This window comes from Hemitrygon akajei, chromosome 3, assembly GCF_048418815.1.
Source record: "Hemitrygon akajei chromosome 3, sHemAka1.3, whole genome shotgun sequence".
Lineage (NCBI taxonomy): Eukaryota > Metazoa > Chordata > Chondrichthyes > Myliobatiformes > Dasyatidae > Hemitrygon > Hemitrygon akajei.
The window spans coordinates 100,441,861-100,457,786 of NC_133126.1; the positions used below are offsets into that span (position 1 = coordinate 100,441,861).

General features: G+C 46.6%; 1 protein-coding gene across 3 annotated transcripts; it reads right to left on the reverse strand.

Moving 5' to 3' along the window:
- Window positions 1-3,760: 3,760 nt before the first annotated feature.
- On the reverse strand, window positions 3,761-13,322 carry prph2la (peripherin 2-like a). 3 transcript variants are annotated; one of them, XM_073040478.1, is made up of 4 exons: window positions 13,165-13,322; window positions 11,538-12,167; window positions 8,570-8,816; window positions 3,761-7,927 (listed from the first exon to the last, which is right to left on the reverse strand). In XM_073040478.1, the coding sequence occupies exons 2-4, from the start codon at window positions 12,113-12,115 to the stop codon at window positions 7,673-7,675; spliced, it is 1,080 nt and encodes a 359-aa protein (XP_072896579.1). In that variant the 5' UTR covers window positions 12,116-12,167; window positions 13,165-13,322; the 3' UTR covers window positions 3,761-7,672. The 3 variants fall into 3 exon arrangements, with proteins under 3 accessions (XP_072896579.1, XP_072896580.1, XP_072896581.1); XM_073040479.1 differs by lacking the exon at window positions 13,165-13,322 and adding an exon at window positions 13,015-13,096; XM_073040480.1 differs by lacking the exon at window positions 13,165-13,322 and adding an exon at window positions 12,803-12,842.
- Window positions 13,323-15,926: the final 2,604 nt, after the last annotated feature.

Sequence of the window (15,926 nt, forward strand, 5' to 3'; positions counted from 1 at the left end):
CATCGTCTTCCCCTCCTGTCATGTCCATGTTCTCTGTGGCAGCCTCACTCTTAATCTCGTCACACTCGGATTTATCTGACTTGACTTCCTCCTCGACTTATGACACATTTGTATTTGATCCACCATCGGATTCTAACAAACTTGTAGCTAGTGCAGGCGACTCCATGGAACGTGTCGAAATACTTGTTTTGGGCTTTTCAAAGAAGGGCATGAAGAACTTGCTCAACTTCTTGGCTTCCTCCGCCTCCAACTTTCATCTCTTCCGTCCTTCAGCTCCACTTTCCTTCTTCGTGAAGAAACGTTTCATGGTCTTCCTACACAATGCTCTGAAATAAGGCCATCCTAGTGCTTCTCACCCATGATAATCAAAGACAGATCATACTTCTGAAGAAAATTCTTTTTTCACTATCCGAGGATGGTTTGTCTGACTTTAATAGAAACTGCTCAGTGGCACCCCCCCCCCCTTTAATTGGCACCCAGGGCATGTGCCATACCTGCCATACCTTAGATACGTCACTGGGGGCAGGCATAACCTGTACAAAAGGGCCAGTTTGTACTTTAATCTGAGGGGGACCAATATTCTTGCGGGCAGATTTACTCAAGTTGTTGGAGTGGTTTAAACTAATATGGCAGCATGATGAGAACCAGTATGATAGAGTGGAGGGTGAGGCAGCAACTCACAGTAATGTGGAATTCAATATGCAAGGGAATAGGGAAAATCAGGTTGGTGTTGGATTGCAAGAGAGGGAACTTGTTGAATGCCTATGAGATGGCTTTTTAGAGCAGCTTGTGCTAAAGCCTACTAGAGGAAAGGCTATAGTTCTATAGTTGTACCGTGGAGAGCATTCTGACAGCCTGAATCACTGTCTGGTATGGAGGGGCTACTGCACAGGACCAAAAGTAGCTGCAGAAGTTTAAATCTAGTCAGCTCCATCTTGGGCACTAGCCTACAAAGTACCCAGGACATCTTTAGGGAGTGGTGTCTCAGAAAGGCAGCATCCATTATTAAAGACCTCCAGCACCCAGGAGATCTCACTGTTACCATCAGGTAGGAGATACAGAAGCCTGAAGGGACACACTCAGCAATTCAGGAACAGCTTCTTCCCCTCTGCCATCCAATTCCTGAATGGACTTTCAAGCTTTGGACTCTACCTCACTTTTTTAATATACAGTATTTCTATTTTTGCACATTTTTTAATAATCTATTCAATATATATAATTGATTTACTTGTTTATTTACTATTGTTTTATTTTATTTATTAATATTTTTTCTCTCTCTGTTAGATTATGTATTGCATTGAACTGCTGCTGCTATGTTAACAAATTTCATGTCACATGCCAGTGATGCAGGATAGATATGTCCCACAGAAGTAATTCTCAAACTGCAGGGCTAGGCAACCATGGCTGACAAGGGAAGTTAAGGACTGCATAAAAGCTAAGGAAAGGGCATATAAGGTAGCAAAAATGAGTGAGAAGTTGAATGATTGGGAAGCTTTTAAAATCCAACAAAAGGCAACTAAAAAGCTATAAGGAGGGAAAAGATGTAATATGAGGGCAATCTAGCCAATAATATAAAGCAGGATGCCAGCAGTTTTTTTAGTTATATGAAGAGTAAGAGGGAAGTGAAAGTTGATATTGGATCACTGCAAAATGACACTGGTGAGGTAGCAATGAGGGACAAAGAAATGGCAGATCAACTTAATAAGTACTTTGTTTCAGTCTTTACTGTGGAAGACACTAAATGTATGGCAGAGGTCTGTGAGTGTCATTGTTATTACAAAGGAAAAAGTGCTAGGCAAACTCAAAGGTCTTAAGCAGGATAAGTCACCTGGACCAGATGGACTTGTCATGGAAACACTAAGAACACCAGAGTGACTTTGAGTTTCATTTTAAGAGTTTATTAACATGATATCATAGAGAGTCTGCAACAGTCTCCACTGCCACCAGAACCCTGATTTTTAGGTTATATAGAGCTCATATTTATACAGCAAGACAAACAACTTCACATAACTTTGTTTGGCATCCCATGGTCAGTATATGATCAATCGTCCAAAAGACATATCAATTATCTCTCAGCATGAGTCTAACAGTACGTCTTGCTTCCTGTTTCAGGACTCATAACTTACCCCCAGACACATCCTACCTCCTGGTTCCAGGGGCCTATTATCTTATTAATTGGAGTTCCTGGTACTGAGCTTATCATCCAAGGTTATTCTTGACCCACATCAGCTGTCTTTAAGCCCAGCTGTACTAGAATGGTCAAGTATGCCAGCATACACTAGTTTTAACCATTTCTACCACAGACTACATCCTAATGTCCTGAAAGAGGTTACTGAAGAGAGAATGGATGCATTGGTCATGATTTTTCAAGTATCACTTGATTCTGGCATAGTCCCAGAGAACTGTAAAATTGCAAATGGCACTCCACTCCTTAAGAAGGGAGGAAGACAAAAGAGAGGAATTTTTGGGCCAGTTAGCCTAACCTCAGTGGTTGGAAAAATGTTGGAGTCCAGTGCTAAGGATGAGGTTTCAGGGTACTTGGAGACTAATGATACAATAAGTCAAAGACAGCATGGTTTTTAAGGGAAATCTTGCCTGACAAATCTGTTAGAGCTCTTCGATGAAGTAACAAGCAGGGTGGACAAAGGAGAGGCTGTTCATGTCATATACTTAGATTTTAAGAAGGCATTTGATAAAGTGCTTCATATGAGGCTGCTTAACAAGATAAAATCCTATGGTGTTACAGGAACCGCTACTTTACTTTGTCAATGATTTAGATAATTGAATTGGTGGCCTTGTGGCAAAGTTTGCAGATGATACAAAGAAGGGTGGATGGGGTAGGTAGTGCTGAGGAAGCAATGTGATTACAACAGGACAAATTGGAAGAATGGGCAAAAAATTTACAGATTTTGACAGTGTTGGGAAATGTATGATAATATATTTTGGTAAAAGGAGTAATAGTGTGAATTATTATCTTAAAGGGGAGGAGGTTGAAACATCAGAGGTGCAGAGGGACTTAGGAATCCTCATCATGCAAGACTCCCAGGAGGTTAATTTACAGGTTGAGTCTGTGGTAAAAAAAGGCAAATGAAGTTGGCATTTATTTCAAGGGAATTTCAAGGAGATAATGCTGAGGCTTTATAAGACACTAGTCAGGCCACACTTGGAGTATTGTCAACAGTTTTGGGCTCCAATTCTCAGAAAGGATGAGTCCAGAGGAGGTTCACAAGGATAATTCCAGGAATGAAGGGGTTAACATATGAGGAGCATTTGGCAGCTTTCGGCTTGTACTCACTGGAATTTAGAAGAATGCGGGGGATCTCATTGAAACCTCCTGAATGTTGAATGGACTAGGTAGGGTGGATGTGGAAAGGATGTTTCCTATGGTGGGGGTATCCAGTACTAGAGGGCACAGCCTCAAAATTGAGGGGTCATCCTTTAAAACAGAGGAAAGGAGGAATTTCTTTAGCCAGAGAGTAGCAAATCTGTGGAATGCTCTGCCACAGGCTCAAGTGGAGGCCAAGTCCATGGCGAAAGTTGATTGTTTCCTGATTGGTCAGGGCATCACAGGATATGGTGAGAAGGCAGGTGTATGGGGTTGAGTGGGATCCAGGATCAAACATAATAGAATGGCAGAGCAGACTCAATGGGCTGAATGGCCTAATTCTGCTTCTTTGTACTGGGCTTGGGCAATTAGGTCCAGAAGACCCAAACCAATTGGAGTTTTCAATGAAATGCTATAATAAGAACACAAGCACAATAAAGTAAGAAGCCTAATTTATTTTCATAAAACAGAAAGCACAAATACACCACACTAAATACTACATAGTAAGTTACAAAGATTCCAGTGTTCACAATTCTCAGCCACCACTCGAATGCCGCTGTTGTTGGAAGAAATTCCAAATTCTGACTCAAGAGATCACCCTGGATCGTCCTCAGCATCTATCGATCGTGATTCCTCAGTCGAGGTGAAGTCCCAAGAATCAAGGGAAAGGTGCTGATGGAAGAATAAGAAACCTACTGGGATAGTAACTAGTCATAAACACTATAGCACTGAAACAGGCCCTTCAGCCCATCTGGTTCATGGCAAACTATCACTCCGCCTAGTCCCATCAACCTGCACTCGGACCTTAAACCTCCACACCCGTCCCATCCATGTACTTATCCATGTTCTCTTAAATGTTGAAATCAAACCTGCATGCACCACTTTCACTGGCAACTTGGACCACACTCTCACCACCCTCTGAGCAAAAGTTCTCCCTCAGGTTCCCCTTAAACATTTCACTTTTCACCCTCAACCCATGACCTCTAGTTCTAGTCTCACCCAAAGCCTGCTTGCATTTACCCAGTCTATAGCCCTGATAATTTTGTATGCCTCTATCAAATCTCCCTTCATTCTCCTATGTTCTAGGAAATAAAGTCCTAACTTATTCAACCTTTCTTTATAAGACCCTAAGACATAGTTGCAGAATTAGGCCATTCAGCCTGAGCAAATTTTGCCTAATGAAATTAAGGAGTCCCTACAACATCTTGCATTTAACTGAATGGGAGATTAGTGTCAATTCAAGTCCTGATTTGATTCTTGCACCGTTCAAAGCCTAATTCACCATTTAACATACCATAGAAACCATTTCCATGAGTGGAAAAACTTCACCTTCTTTCTGTAAAATACAAGATTATCAGTTTGGGCATCTCTCATTCTTGGTATTTCTGTTGTCATTTGTTTTTACCTAGTGAAGTTTTAGGATATGGTATCACTTTCAAGGTCATAATTTATTGCCTGTGAAGAGACAGTGACTAACATCAATCTGCTCCTTGTCTATATCAACACAAGACAAGTAAAGACTCCAGCAGCACCACACATAATATACTGGAGACTTTATCCTGATGATGGGTCTCATTCTGAAATATCTCCTGTTTATTCCCTCTCACAGATGCTGCCTGATTTGCTGAGCTCCTCTGCATTCCTGTGTGTTGTTCAAGATTTCCAACATCTGCAGAATCTCATGTTTTGGACTTTGCAAGTGGTTGGCCAAGTTGCTTATTGGAATGACAGATTGATGAATAGGCAGTATAGGAGGAAGCTATGGTAACCATCTGTAAAACACTAAGCCTCAGCTGCTGTGTACTGTCCAATTCCAGGCACCATATTTTAAGCTTTCTTACATTTCTGACTTGATTTCATGGATGACTACCTTGCCTAGTTCACTAGTTGTTTCCTCTTTCCCTTGTGAAATCACTGTCTACACTACCACCATTTTAAAGACCCTTTTTGGTTTTCTCAGCACTATTCCAAGGGCTGAACTCCAGACCCAGCGGATTTGTGCTTCCTTTGCAGATGTCACCTCCTCTAGAGAACTGATATCCTCTTTACATGGCACAGCCATCAGAAGTGAGGTTCATCCAAAGTTCAAATACGGTGTAACCTCCATCTCTAACCCACCCCTCTTACAAGTGCAGAGCCCTGGTTAATATCTTATTGCTAATGCTGCAGGGTATTTCATTTAATAGAGTTTGTGTAGAGTCTGCTGATTGTTTGGGTTTCAGTTTGAGATAAGGGGTTGTGATGTTCAACTTAAGAATGTTAGCTCAGCTAATCAGGATGGTGGAATTGAGAGAAGGTTCTAGAGAAAGCTGGGCAGAGAGGTTTTGTGATGGACACTAGAGTGAATTGAAGTCTTTTTGGCAGGAGCTGGGAGAAGACTGGTGAGAAGATGGCTGAGGATGCCATTTCGATTGCACACGGTCCTTTTTTGCTGATGAATGGCTACAAGGAGGAAGGGCCAATACTCTCATGGGAGAGCCCATTTGTTTGAGATGGATTTTGAGTGATGTCCAGAAGATGGTGTGTGACCATGGGTCCAGTGTGTGAGTTAAAGACAACTTCAACAAGATCTCCAACTTTATGTGCACATTTGGACTGGGTTAACAGTAATGGGCCCTTTTATTTATTTTTTCTCTTCTTTTTTTCCTGCTAACTGTTCAATAAAGCTGAAATTTGTAAATATACTTTGTTTATAATTCAATAGTATATAATCTGTTATTTCTTGCTGACGGCTAATTGTACGGGGGCAGTATTTACACAGACCGGGGTTTGGATTGTTGAAACATCCTAACTTCATGGTTTTGGTGGAACCCCAAGTCGTGCTGACCCTAGATGCACAGAGATCAAGAAAGGTGGTTTTCTCACCACTGAGTCCAGTGACTTTACCGAGAGGCTAACAAGCTGAGTTTCTATAGACACCCAGTAAAAAGGGCTTTCACAAAATAAATCCAATTTTGTTGTGGCCTTAGTGAATTCCATCCAAATTTGTTCTCTCAGGTGCCTTTCCTTCTCTATTTAGATGTTTTTTTTCCTAAATAATAGACATCCTTGCTTTTCTTTGGCAAATGTCTCACATCACATTTATATATTGAATTTAATTGGCCAGTTATATCTCCACTTATTAAATTTTAGTAAGTCGTTTCAGTCCTTAAAACTAATTGTCACTCCCAGCCTGGACTTCTGATTCTAGACAGAATTGGTAACATAACTTGTGATCTTAACCCTAATGTATCCTCAATAGCTCACACGTCGCACAGCCATAGGCCAAAGTTGCAACAGTTTGGTTCTGTCTCCAATTTCACCAGGGAGAGGAGTGGAATAAAAAGATTTTTTTTAAGGATTTCAGTTGTGCATGCACAAGGTACTAGGTAGTAAATCATTTGGATGTCCATTATTGAGGTATTTGTGCATGTCTATTCGCTGATCTGGGTTTACTTTGTATTTCCATATTTTTAATGTGATTTTGATTATCTCCCCACTGCCTTGTTGGGATTTGAACTCCTGGATCTGAATCAGTGGACTAGGATTCTGCCTGGTAGACCAATGTTCAAAATGGTTCTAGAGGTTCCATCTAATATCAGAGAACATATGCATTATACAACTGGAATTCCCTGCTCTTCACAGGCATCCACGAAAAACAGAAGAGCACCCCAAAGAATGAGCAACTGTAAAACATTAGAACCCCAAAGCCCTCTTCTCCCCCTTCCCATGCACAAACAGCAGCAAAGCTTTAACAACCCCTCTCCTCCTCCACACTTATTTCAACAGGAAGCATCAGCACTCATCACTCACAAAGGAAGCAACAGCAAAGCCCCCAAAGAGGGACTGTGATCTGCAATCCAACAAAAACAAATCATTCGCCACAGCAAACTTGACATGCCAGTCTCTCTCTCTCTCTCTCTCTCTCTCTCTAAGGGGGAAGAGAAATGTCGTGCAGCTTGCTGTTGTTTCCATATTTCCAACTTAAAATCGTCCTAATTAATGCAATTTTTTGAACAAAAACAGATTCCAGTCGACACTATAGATTTCCTGTGATGGTCTATAATGATTTTGGATTTCAATCCTTAAATGTTAATTCTTTAAAGGAAAATAGGTTTATCTATTTCTCTACCAGAGGGTGCTGAGATTTCTACTGAAACTAACCTAAGTTCCCACAATATCAATGGTTGATCATTAGTTGAAGGCTGTATTAAAGGTATATTACTCAAAGATGTCCATTATAAATACTCAGTCACAGCATTGTTAGAGTAGTTACCTCTCCACAGCCATACACTCAATCACATTGAAACTAAAATTCACATCATTCTGAAGCAGGAGCTTAAAGAGCCAAGAGAGGTGCCACCAATGTTAACTGGTGGTGATAATTTGGGGCAGAATATTGTCCGGTCCATACTTGGCAATGTTATTGAGATCTTCCACTCCTGAGATCGTGGATATCTGATCAACTTTGTGCAGGTTTTTAACGATGTTGAAGTTTGTTGTGGCTTTTTCCACAAAGTTGTTCTGCAGTAGCCAACCCTCCGACGCACTGTCTGGGTCACCCTGGATCTGAGTGTTCTCCATTGCAGTCTGTAGATACCTGACACCAATCAGAACCAAAATCTGCAGCCAAACAGTAATTATTTTGTTAGCAAAGACAGACAGACGCATCTCTATAGCCAACATAAATGCACACTGCAATCCGTTAGGTATTTTTGAAACTATGGTGACATGGACTGAGAAAATCTGCACATAGTAGGATTTCACACTGATGGGTACAGATTCTCCCTGGGTCACACATGTACAACCCTCTACATACAAATTAATGTTGGATGCAAGAAGATGGATCTTGCTCTCCACCACAGCTGTTTCTATGATCCTCTCCCACACACTGTTTCTATTCATTTCTGCTCAGAAACAGAACTTTGTCATAACCGGGGACTCTCTGTAAGTCAGAAGAAAATATTAGCTCAGACAGAGTGGAACTTAACATTTCCTCCTCCACAGACTGAGAGGCCAGGTAAGGCCTCAGTTTATCATCTCACCTGAAAGAAGCATTTGTTACAGCGTACAGAGTTACAGTGTGCCCTTAGGCCATCAGCTCAGGGTTTCGTACTCAATTCCATGAATAGGCTTTTCCCCACAACTTTCTGACTGAGAAGCTGGAGTCTTCAAAAAATAGTTCTAAGTTTGCAGCTTAGTGCAGCCAGCAATGACAGAAAGGGGAGGAAGGGAGTTACCGCATACTCTGCTGTGATGGCTTACCTCAAAGAGCCAGATGAACAGCATGCAGAGCCCGATAGACTGCATAATCGGGGTGTAATGATCCAATAGTGCCTGTCGACAGCCTGTCATCCACTGGTTCATCTCTTCAGTCAGGTAGTCGTAGTTGTAATGGGCTGAATTGTTGGTGAGTTGTAATTGGATACAAGGACGGGGCGAGTTGAGGTTGCAGCAGCTGAAGGGAATGCCATCCAACAAATACTTCCCATCCACGTTACTCCTCAGGCGACTACAGTGGGAGAACAGCTCACACGTGAACATAATACAACACTGATTTAACTTCAGTTAACCCAAAGAATAAGTCAATGGACTCTCAGAGACAACCCATTCAGCCAGTTAACCAGACAAGTTCTTTGAAAGACTTATTCCATTAGACCCATTCCTTTCTCCTTCCTCATGGCTGGAAATACTTTTTGTATATCTAATATGCTTTTGAAAGGCAAGAACCAATCTGCCTCCACAGCTCTATGGCTTTTGTAACATTTTTCCAAATTGCCATCTTTATTTCCCATGTGTGTTCTGTCAATGTGACATCTGCATCCTTGGGGCACTAACGTGTTTCTTAATCTTTTGATTGACAACTGTTAGGATTACTGATCAGACCAAAATGCAAAGAACTCTGAAGCCAGTTGGTAGTGATATTATTCCCTTTGATTGTGTCTTGCTACTTGGCTTGCAGATGATTCCATTAAATTACATTGTAATTAGCAGCTGAAGAACCCGATGCATTTATGGTTAATCTTTTCCTGCATTCAGGACACTGCCTCTATCCTACAGACCCACAGAGCAATAAGTGCCAGAGACCATTCTTGCTCTCTGCTTCCTCCAGAGTTCCCTGCAGCTTTACTCCATTCAAATTTCAGATGCTATTACCAGTCAGGGCATTAGGATTAGGATTAATCAGGGTTTGCAGGGGCGGGGTGGCTCGAAGGACTGGAACGGCCTACTCAGCGCTGTATCGCTAAATATACAAACAAGCCAAGAGAACCACGCTCTTAGAATGTGTAATAGTGCAAGTTAGACTCCCAAACATGTTGAGCTACGATGGGCACAGAGTCACTCTTGTCCGGGCATCAATCAAGTGCTGCCAATTATATTTGCCCCCCCCCCCCCCCCACCAACTGTGGGATCAATTATCAAAGTGCTGCTTTTTACAGGAAAAATATAAATATATTTAGTATGGTATGAATTATTTGATATTTTAATGGGGATTGCACATTTTCAGTAATAACAATGGTTCATAATTAGTGAACATTTCACACTCCCAGTTTATCCCACCTTTGAAGATTCATCTGGACCAGGTCAAGGATTGACTCTAAATATTCACTGTCCACTTTCCTCCACAGATGCTGCCTGACCAAGTTCCTTCAGAGCTTTGTGTGATACTGACAGAAGCAGTTTATGAGACACTTCTTTGATAATGAGCAATAAGTTTAACAAAAATTAATTATTCTGATTTCTACACAGTGTTAGAATGTCATTATATTTTTAAGCTATACTGTGTTTCTTGTTGAGCTATGTTTCTGGGAGACATGCTGCAGCATACAGAGGACAAGAACTTAACACCGATCCTTATAACTCTACCTTATTTACTCATTGGTTTTATTCACATTCATTTTATTACAGTATGTTACGCACAGACATCCAAACCCCCACAGACGTTTCCAATCTCTGCACACACCCCCCCCCACTCCCCCTGTGCACACAGATGCCGACTGCACAATGCCACCCTGTACTAACCACACACACATCGATCCCACTTTCTCCCATACCACCTTCCTCAGATCCCCACCCTTGTCCTCTCCCTCTTCCACCCCTCCAGGTCCTCCTTCATTAACCCCTTCCTTCCCCCAGCTTCTCCACCTTGTATCAGTAATCTCATCAAGTAATGTGAATGACCTTGCTGGAGTTCAGACATGTGAAGAGTGGATGTTTAGCTCATCACCCAACGTGTCAAAGGTGGCCATTCACTAGTTGTGTTCTGTTTTTGTTCGAACACCACTTTCACTCCTTCCTTGCTCGTGCTTCCTCAAACCCTTCGTATGCATTTCCCCACGCCCTTCTCACCGCCAGTACATTTAACTCAAGAATCCAGTTGTGGCTCCACTTACAATGTCATCACAGCTTTGTTGCTCCTGTTAACCTGCCCCACTCCATCCATATTTCAACGTTCAGTAAATGACAGGCAGACTGAGACAGGGTTAACCTTTCAAGTTGAAGACTCATTGTCTAAGTGAACGCCTCTCTCCAAAGATACTGCCTAAGCTGCTGAGCATCTCCAGCATTTCCTGTTTTTATTCAAGATTTTCAGCATCGGTTCTTTAAAAATTTCTATTTAGCAACAGTAACCTAATCTATTGCAGATGGAAAGATTTTGCAACAGTAGACCATTTGTACAACTATCTTTGCCCACTTCCTTCTCAGTGTGGTGTCCTGGGAAAGCCTCTGAGTCTGAAGAATTCATACCCACAGCAGCCAGAACTGCTTACAACAGATGTTGCATTGGGAGGGCAGCCGGTGAGAACGGCAAGTGATGGCTTTTTGAGAGTTTGGGCCCAAGTTCTGTAACCCGGTCCCGTGAGGCAAAGTGCATTCATCTAAGAATTCACAATGGTTTGGGAATGAGGGATTTGAGATTCTTGAATTAAACCGAACATAAACTGGACTGAAGATAGAATGGAGCAGGAAGAAGGGTATTTGCGGGTTAGTATATTGAGTCAAATATTAGGATTGGGGTGGGGGCGGGGAGAGAAAATGGAAATGTCTTGATTTATTGGTTTCAATTGAATCTCCAAGCAGCCACATTCAATAAATATATTAGAGATGAGGGTAGATACATTAATGCCAAGGGGGAAATCACAGGATATGGGGAGCAGGGTTGATATTGTTGATGCTGCAACCCAGCTTCTCTTTTCTATCCTATCATATCCCACCCCTCCCTTCCACTTACTCTTGGACCTCTTTGGAGTTCATGTCCAGATAGCGTGAGCTGATCCACTGGATCGCAAACCAGTCCCTGAAGCCGTTGTTGCCACAGCAACGGAACTCCATGTGCAGCTCATCCATGGTCTTCTTGAGGAAGCAGTGGCCCGGGGTGTCGGTGTCCCTGTAGAACCTCATGGCATGCTGGAGGCCCAAGAAGAGGGATTCCTCCAGTGTGCTCCTCATGCTGTAGCACATCAAAGCCCCCACCAGGATGAAGAAGGTTAAGAAGGTGGTGCAGGTGATGTAGGGAAGCATGAGCAGCCTCCAGTGGGAGAATTTGTTGTCCCAGCAGTCATGGCAGATTTTGCTCCCCAGCAGGTTGATGCCACAGGCGATGGCTCCCACCGCCACCAGCATGTTGGGGAGAGAGATTGCTCCACTGATCACCATTACCTCACTGCGTTTCCTCATCTCCAGGGTCAGGTAGATCCCTAGGCTGATCAAAACCATCCCCATCAGCACCAACACCCAGTTCAACATCCGCAGCGTCTGGGCCAGTTTGTCTCTCTGTCTCCTGGTGAACCGCACTCCCAGAACAGCCATGGCTGACACCACATGAAGACTTGGCCCCAGTGCAGATCACGGGAAGACCTTCCTGTAAAAGGCACATTCATCACTGACACACCCCAAGAACCACCTCAAATGCTTAAACTTTAGCAGAACGTCCACAATAAACACTCAGTAGGTTGGGCAGCCACTGTGGAGGGGGTGCGGGTAGTTCCTTTCCAGGCCCATGAAAGGGTTTACAGCCAAGGGGGTGGGAGGCAGCAGTGTTTCAGTGGCCAAGGTTAGTGGAGCAAAGGAAGGTGGTGATTAAGGACAGTGGGTGCAGGGAGTGTGGGCAAGGGTACCCATCCCAACCCAAATGCTGCAGCCCGCTGGCAGCTCTCCACCTCCACCCAGATCTGCAGGTAGGATATGGCTTACTTATCCCTCTCCCCCCACCCCAGACACTGCCTGACCTGCTGTGTTCCCAACATTTCTGTGAGCTGTTTGCATTGGGTCTGACCAAACTTTGTTCTATCTCAGTTCAGACCAGTCCACACCGATCAAGATGGCCGTCCCTGCACACCATAAACCTCTCCTATCCACTTCCTCTGGCAGCTTGTTCCAGCTTCTGCATGAACAACTTGCCCTTCAGCTTTCCAGTAAGTCTCATCTTCAGCCTATGTCCTCTCGTTTTTTGTTTCTCCAAATCCTGGAGAAAAAGACTGCGTGCATCAAACTTACTTATGCCCCTCCCGTGATCTTAAACACTTCTAAGATCGCCTATAGGACTCTTCTGCTCCAAGGACCCAACCCTCGAATCCTGGCAACATTCTTGTACGTCTTTTCAGTTTAACTGCATCTTTCCTAAAACCTAACAGCAGCTCACGACAAGGAACAAAACTGCTACGAACAATGTATCTGGGACGAATCATAACATGTCATCGTCATCTAACCTCCCGGCTTCTTTCTTGCTATCACATTCCGGTCGCGAATGAAAACCGTACTTTGGTCGAATGTTCTCCGGTTACGGACTGGGCGGCCCATCCGTCCGCCCACCGAAGTGCGTCGCTCCTGGAGCCATTCCAATACTTTAAAGCACAAACCTTCGAGGGGGAACGGCGGTTCCGCTGCTGCGGGGCTGCTCCGGAACGGCTGCGGATGAAGCCGTTGGCAGTGGCATTTGTCAAGCGGACGGAGTTGGTCTCCTGGCCGGCCCTAGGGTTAATGGATTAAAATGGAACGCCTTCTGCCACTGCCGTAATCCTCCAGAAACAAACGCGGAACCACATGTGATTCGGAAGATTCCTGACTTCCTTTCAAACGTACTGTAACCGCGCTTAATAGAAGAGTTGACTCTATCATTATTGTATTTAAGGTGATATATTCGTTCACTGAGTATAGAAAATCAAAAGCGTTAAACTAATCTTACTAATATTAATTTGGACAGAATCCGTATGAACCCAGAGGCTTCAAATCCCTGGGTTTTAAAGAGCGAAGCAGGCAACATCCCGTCTTCACCCCGAGAGGAGACACCAACGGGGACAGGATATCTCTCGTTTACATACACACTGTATTACTGGCGGCATTAGGGGAACACGTTCAAGTCCTAAATTCAATTGTTATGCAGTTGTATCCAGCCGGAAATGAACAGAAAATGTCGGCAGTACTCAGGTCAGGCCTCGAAAAACTGCATCAACGTTTCAGGTCGAGGATATTTTCCGGTTTTGACCAACACAAACAAAATACTGGAGGAACTCAGCAAGTTAGATGGTATCAACAGACGTCTCACCCGGAGAACTTTCATCAGGACTTTTCCGTTTTTGTTTCGGAATTTCAGTTTTTATTTTTCACTTCGTGGGACTCTGGGGTCCCTTTCGCTATCCCACTCCTCCCCAACCGCAGTTCCCCTGCATCCCGTCCCTCCCTAACCCCAGTTCCCCCGCTATCCCACCCCTCCCCAACCCCAGTTCCCCTGCATCCCGTCCCTCCCCAACCCCAGTTCCCCCGCTATCCCACCCCTCCCCAACCGCAGTTTCCCCGCATCCCGTCCCTCCCCAACCCCAGTTCCCCTGCATCCCGTCCCTCCCCAACCCCAGTTCCCCCGCTATCCCACCCCTCCCCAACCCCAGTTCCCCTGCATCCCGTCCCTCCCCAACCCCAGTTCCCCCGCTATCCCACCCCTCCCCAACCCCAGTTCCCCTGCATCCCGTCCCTCCCCAACCCCAGTTCCCCCGCTATCCCACCCCTCCCCAACCGCAGTTTCCCCGCATCCCGTCCCTCCCCAACCCCAGTTCCCCTGCATCCCGTCCCTCCCCAACCCCAGTTCCCCCGCTATCCCACCCCTCCCCAACCCCAGTTCCCCTGCATCCCGTCCCTCCCCAACCCCAGTTCCCCCGCTATCCCACCCCTCCCCAACCCCAGTTCCCCCGCTATCCCACCCCTCCCCAACCCCAGTTCCCCCGCTATCCCACCCCTCCCCAACCCCAGTTCCCCCGCTATCCCACCCCTCCCCAACCCCAGTTCCCCCGCTATCCCACCCCTCCCCAACCCCAGTTCCCCCGCTATCCCACCCCTCCCCAACCCCAGTTCCCCTGCATCCCGTCCCTCCCCAACCCCAGTTCCCCCGCTATCCCACCCCTCCCCAACCCCAGTTCCCCCGCTATCCCACCCCTCCCCAACCCCAGTTCCCCCGCTATCCCACCCCTCCCCAACCCCAGTTCCCCCGCTATCCCACCCCTCCCCAACCCCAGTTCCCCCGCTATCCCACCCCTCCCCAACCCCAGTTCCCCCCGCTATCCCGTCCCTCCCCAACCCCAGTTCCCCCGCATCCCGTCCCTCCCCAACCCCAGTTCCCCCGCATCCCGTCCCTCCCCAACCCCAGTTCCCCCGCTATCCCGTCCCTCCCCAACCCCAGTTCCCCCGCTATCCCACCCCTCCCCAACCCCAGTTCCCCCGCATCCCGTCCCTCCCCAACCCCAGTTCCCCCGCATCCCGTCCCTCCCCAACCCCAGTTCCCCCGCATCCCGTCCCTCCCCAACCCCAGTTCCCCCGCATCCCGTCCCTCCCCAACCCCAGTTCCCCCGCATCCCGTCCCTCCCCAACCCCAGTTCCCCCGCTATCCCACCCCTCCCCAACCCCAGTTCCCCCGCTATCCCACCCCTCCCCAACCCCAGTTCCCCCGCATCCCACCCCTCCCCAACCCCAGTTCCCCTGCATCCCGTCCCTCCCCAACCCCAGTTCCCCTGCATCCCACCCCTCCCCAACCCCAGTTCCCCCGCTATCCCACCCCTCCCCAACCCCAGTTCCCCTGCATCCCACCCCTCCCCAACCCCAGTTCCCCCGCTATCCCACCCCTCCCCAACCCCAGTTCCCCCGCATCCCGTCCCTCCCCAACCCCAGTTCCCCCGCTATCCCACCCCTCCCCAACCCCAGTTCCCCCGCATCCCGTCCCTCCCCAACCCCAGTTCCCCCGCTATCCCACCCCTCCCCAACCGCAGTTTCCCCGCATCCCGTCCCTCCCCAACCCCAGTTCCCCCGCTATCCCACCCCTCCCCAACCCCAGTTCCCCCGCATCCCGTCCCTCCCCAACCCCAGTTCCCCCGCATCCCGTCCCTCCCCAACCCCAGTTCCCCCGCATCCCGTCCCTCCCCAACCCCAGTTCCCCCGCTATCCCACCCCTCCCCAACCCCAGTTCCCCCGCATCCCGTCCCTCCCCAACCCCAGTTCCCCCGCATCCCGTCCCTCCCCAACCCCAGTTCCCCCGCATCCCGTCCCTCCCCAACCCCAGTTCCCCCGCATCCCGTCCCTCCCCAACCCCAGTTCCCCCGCTATCCCACCCCTCCCCAACCCCAGTTCCCCTGCATCC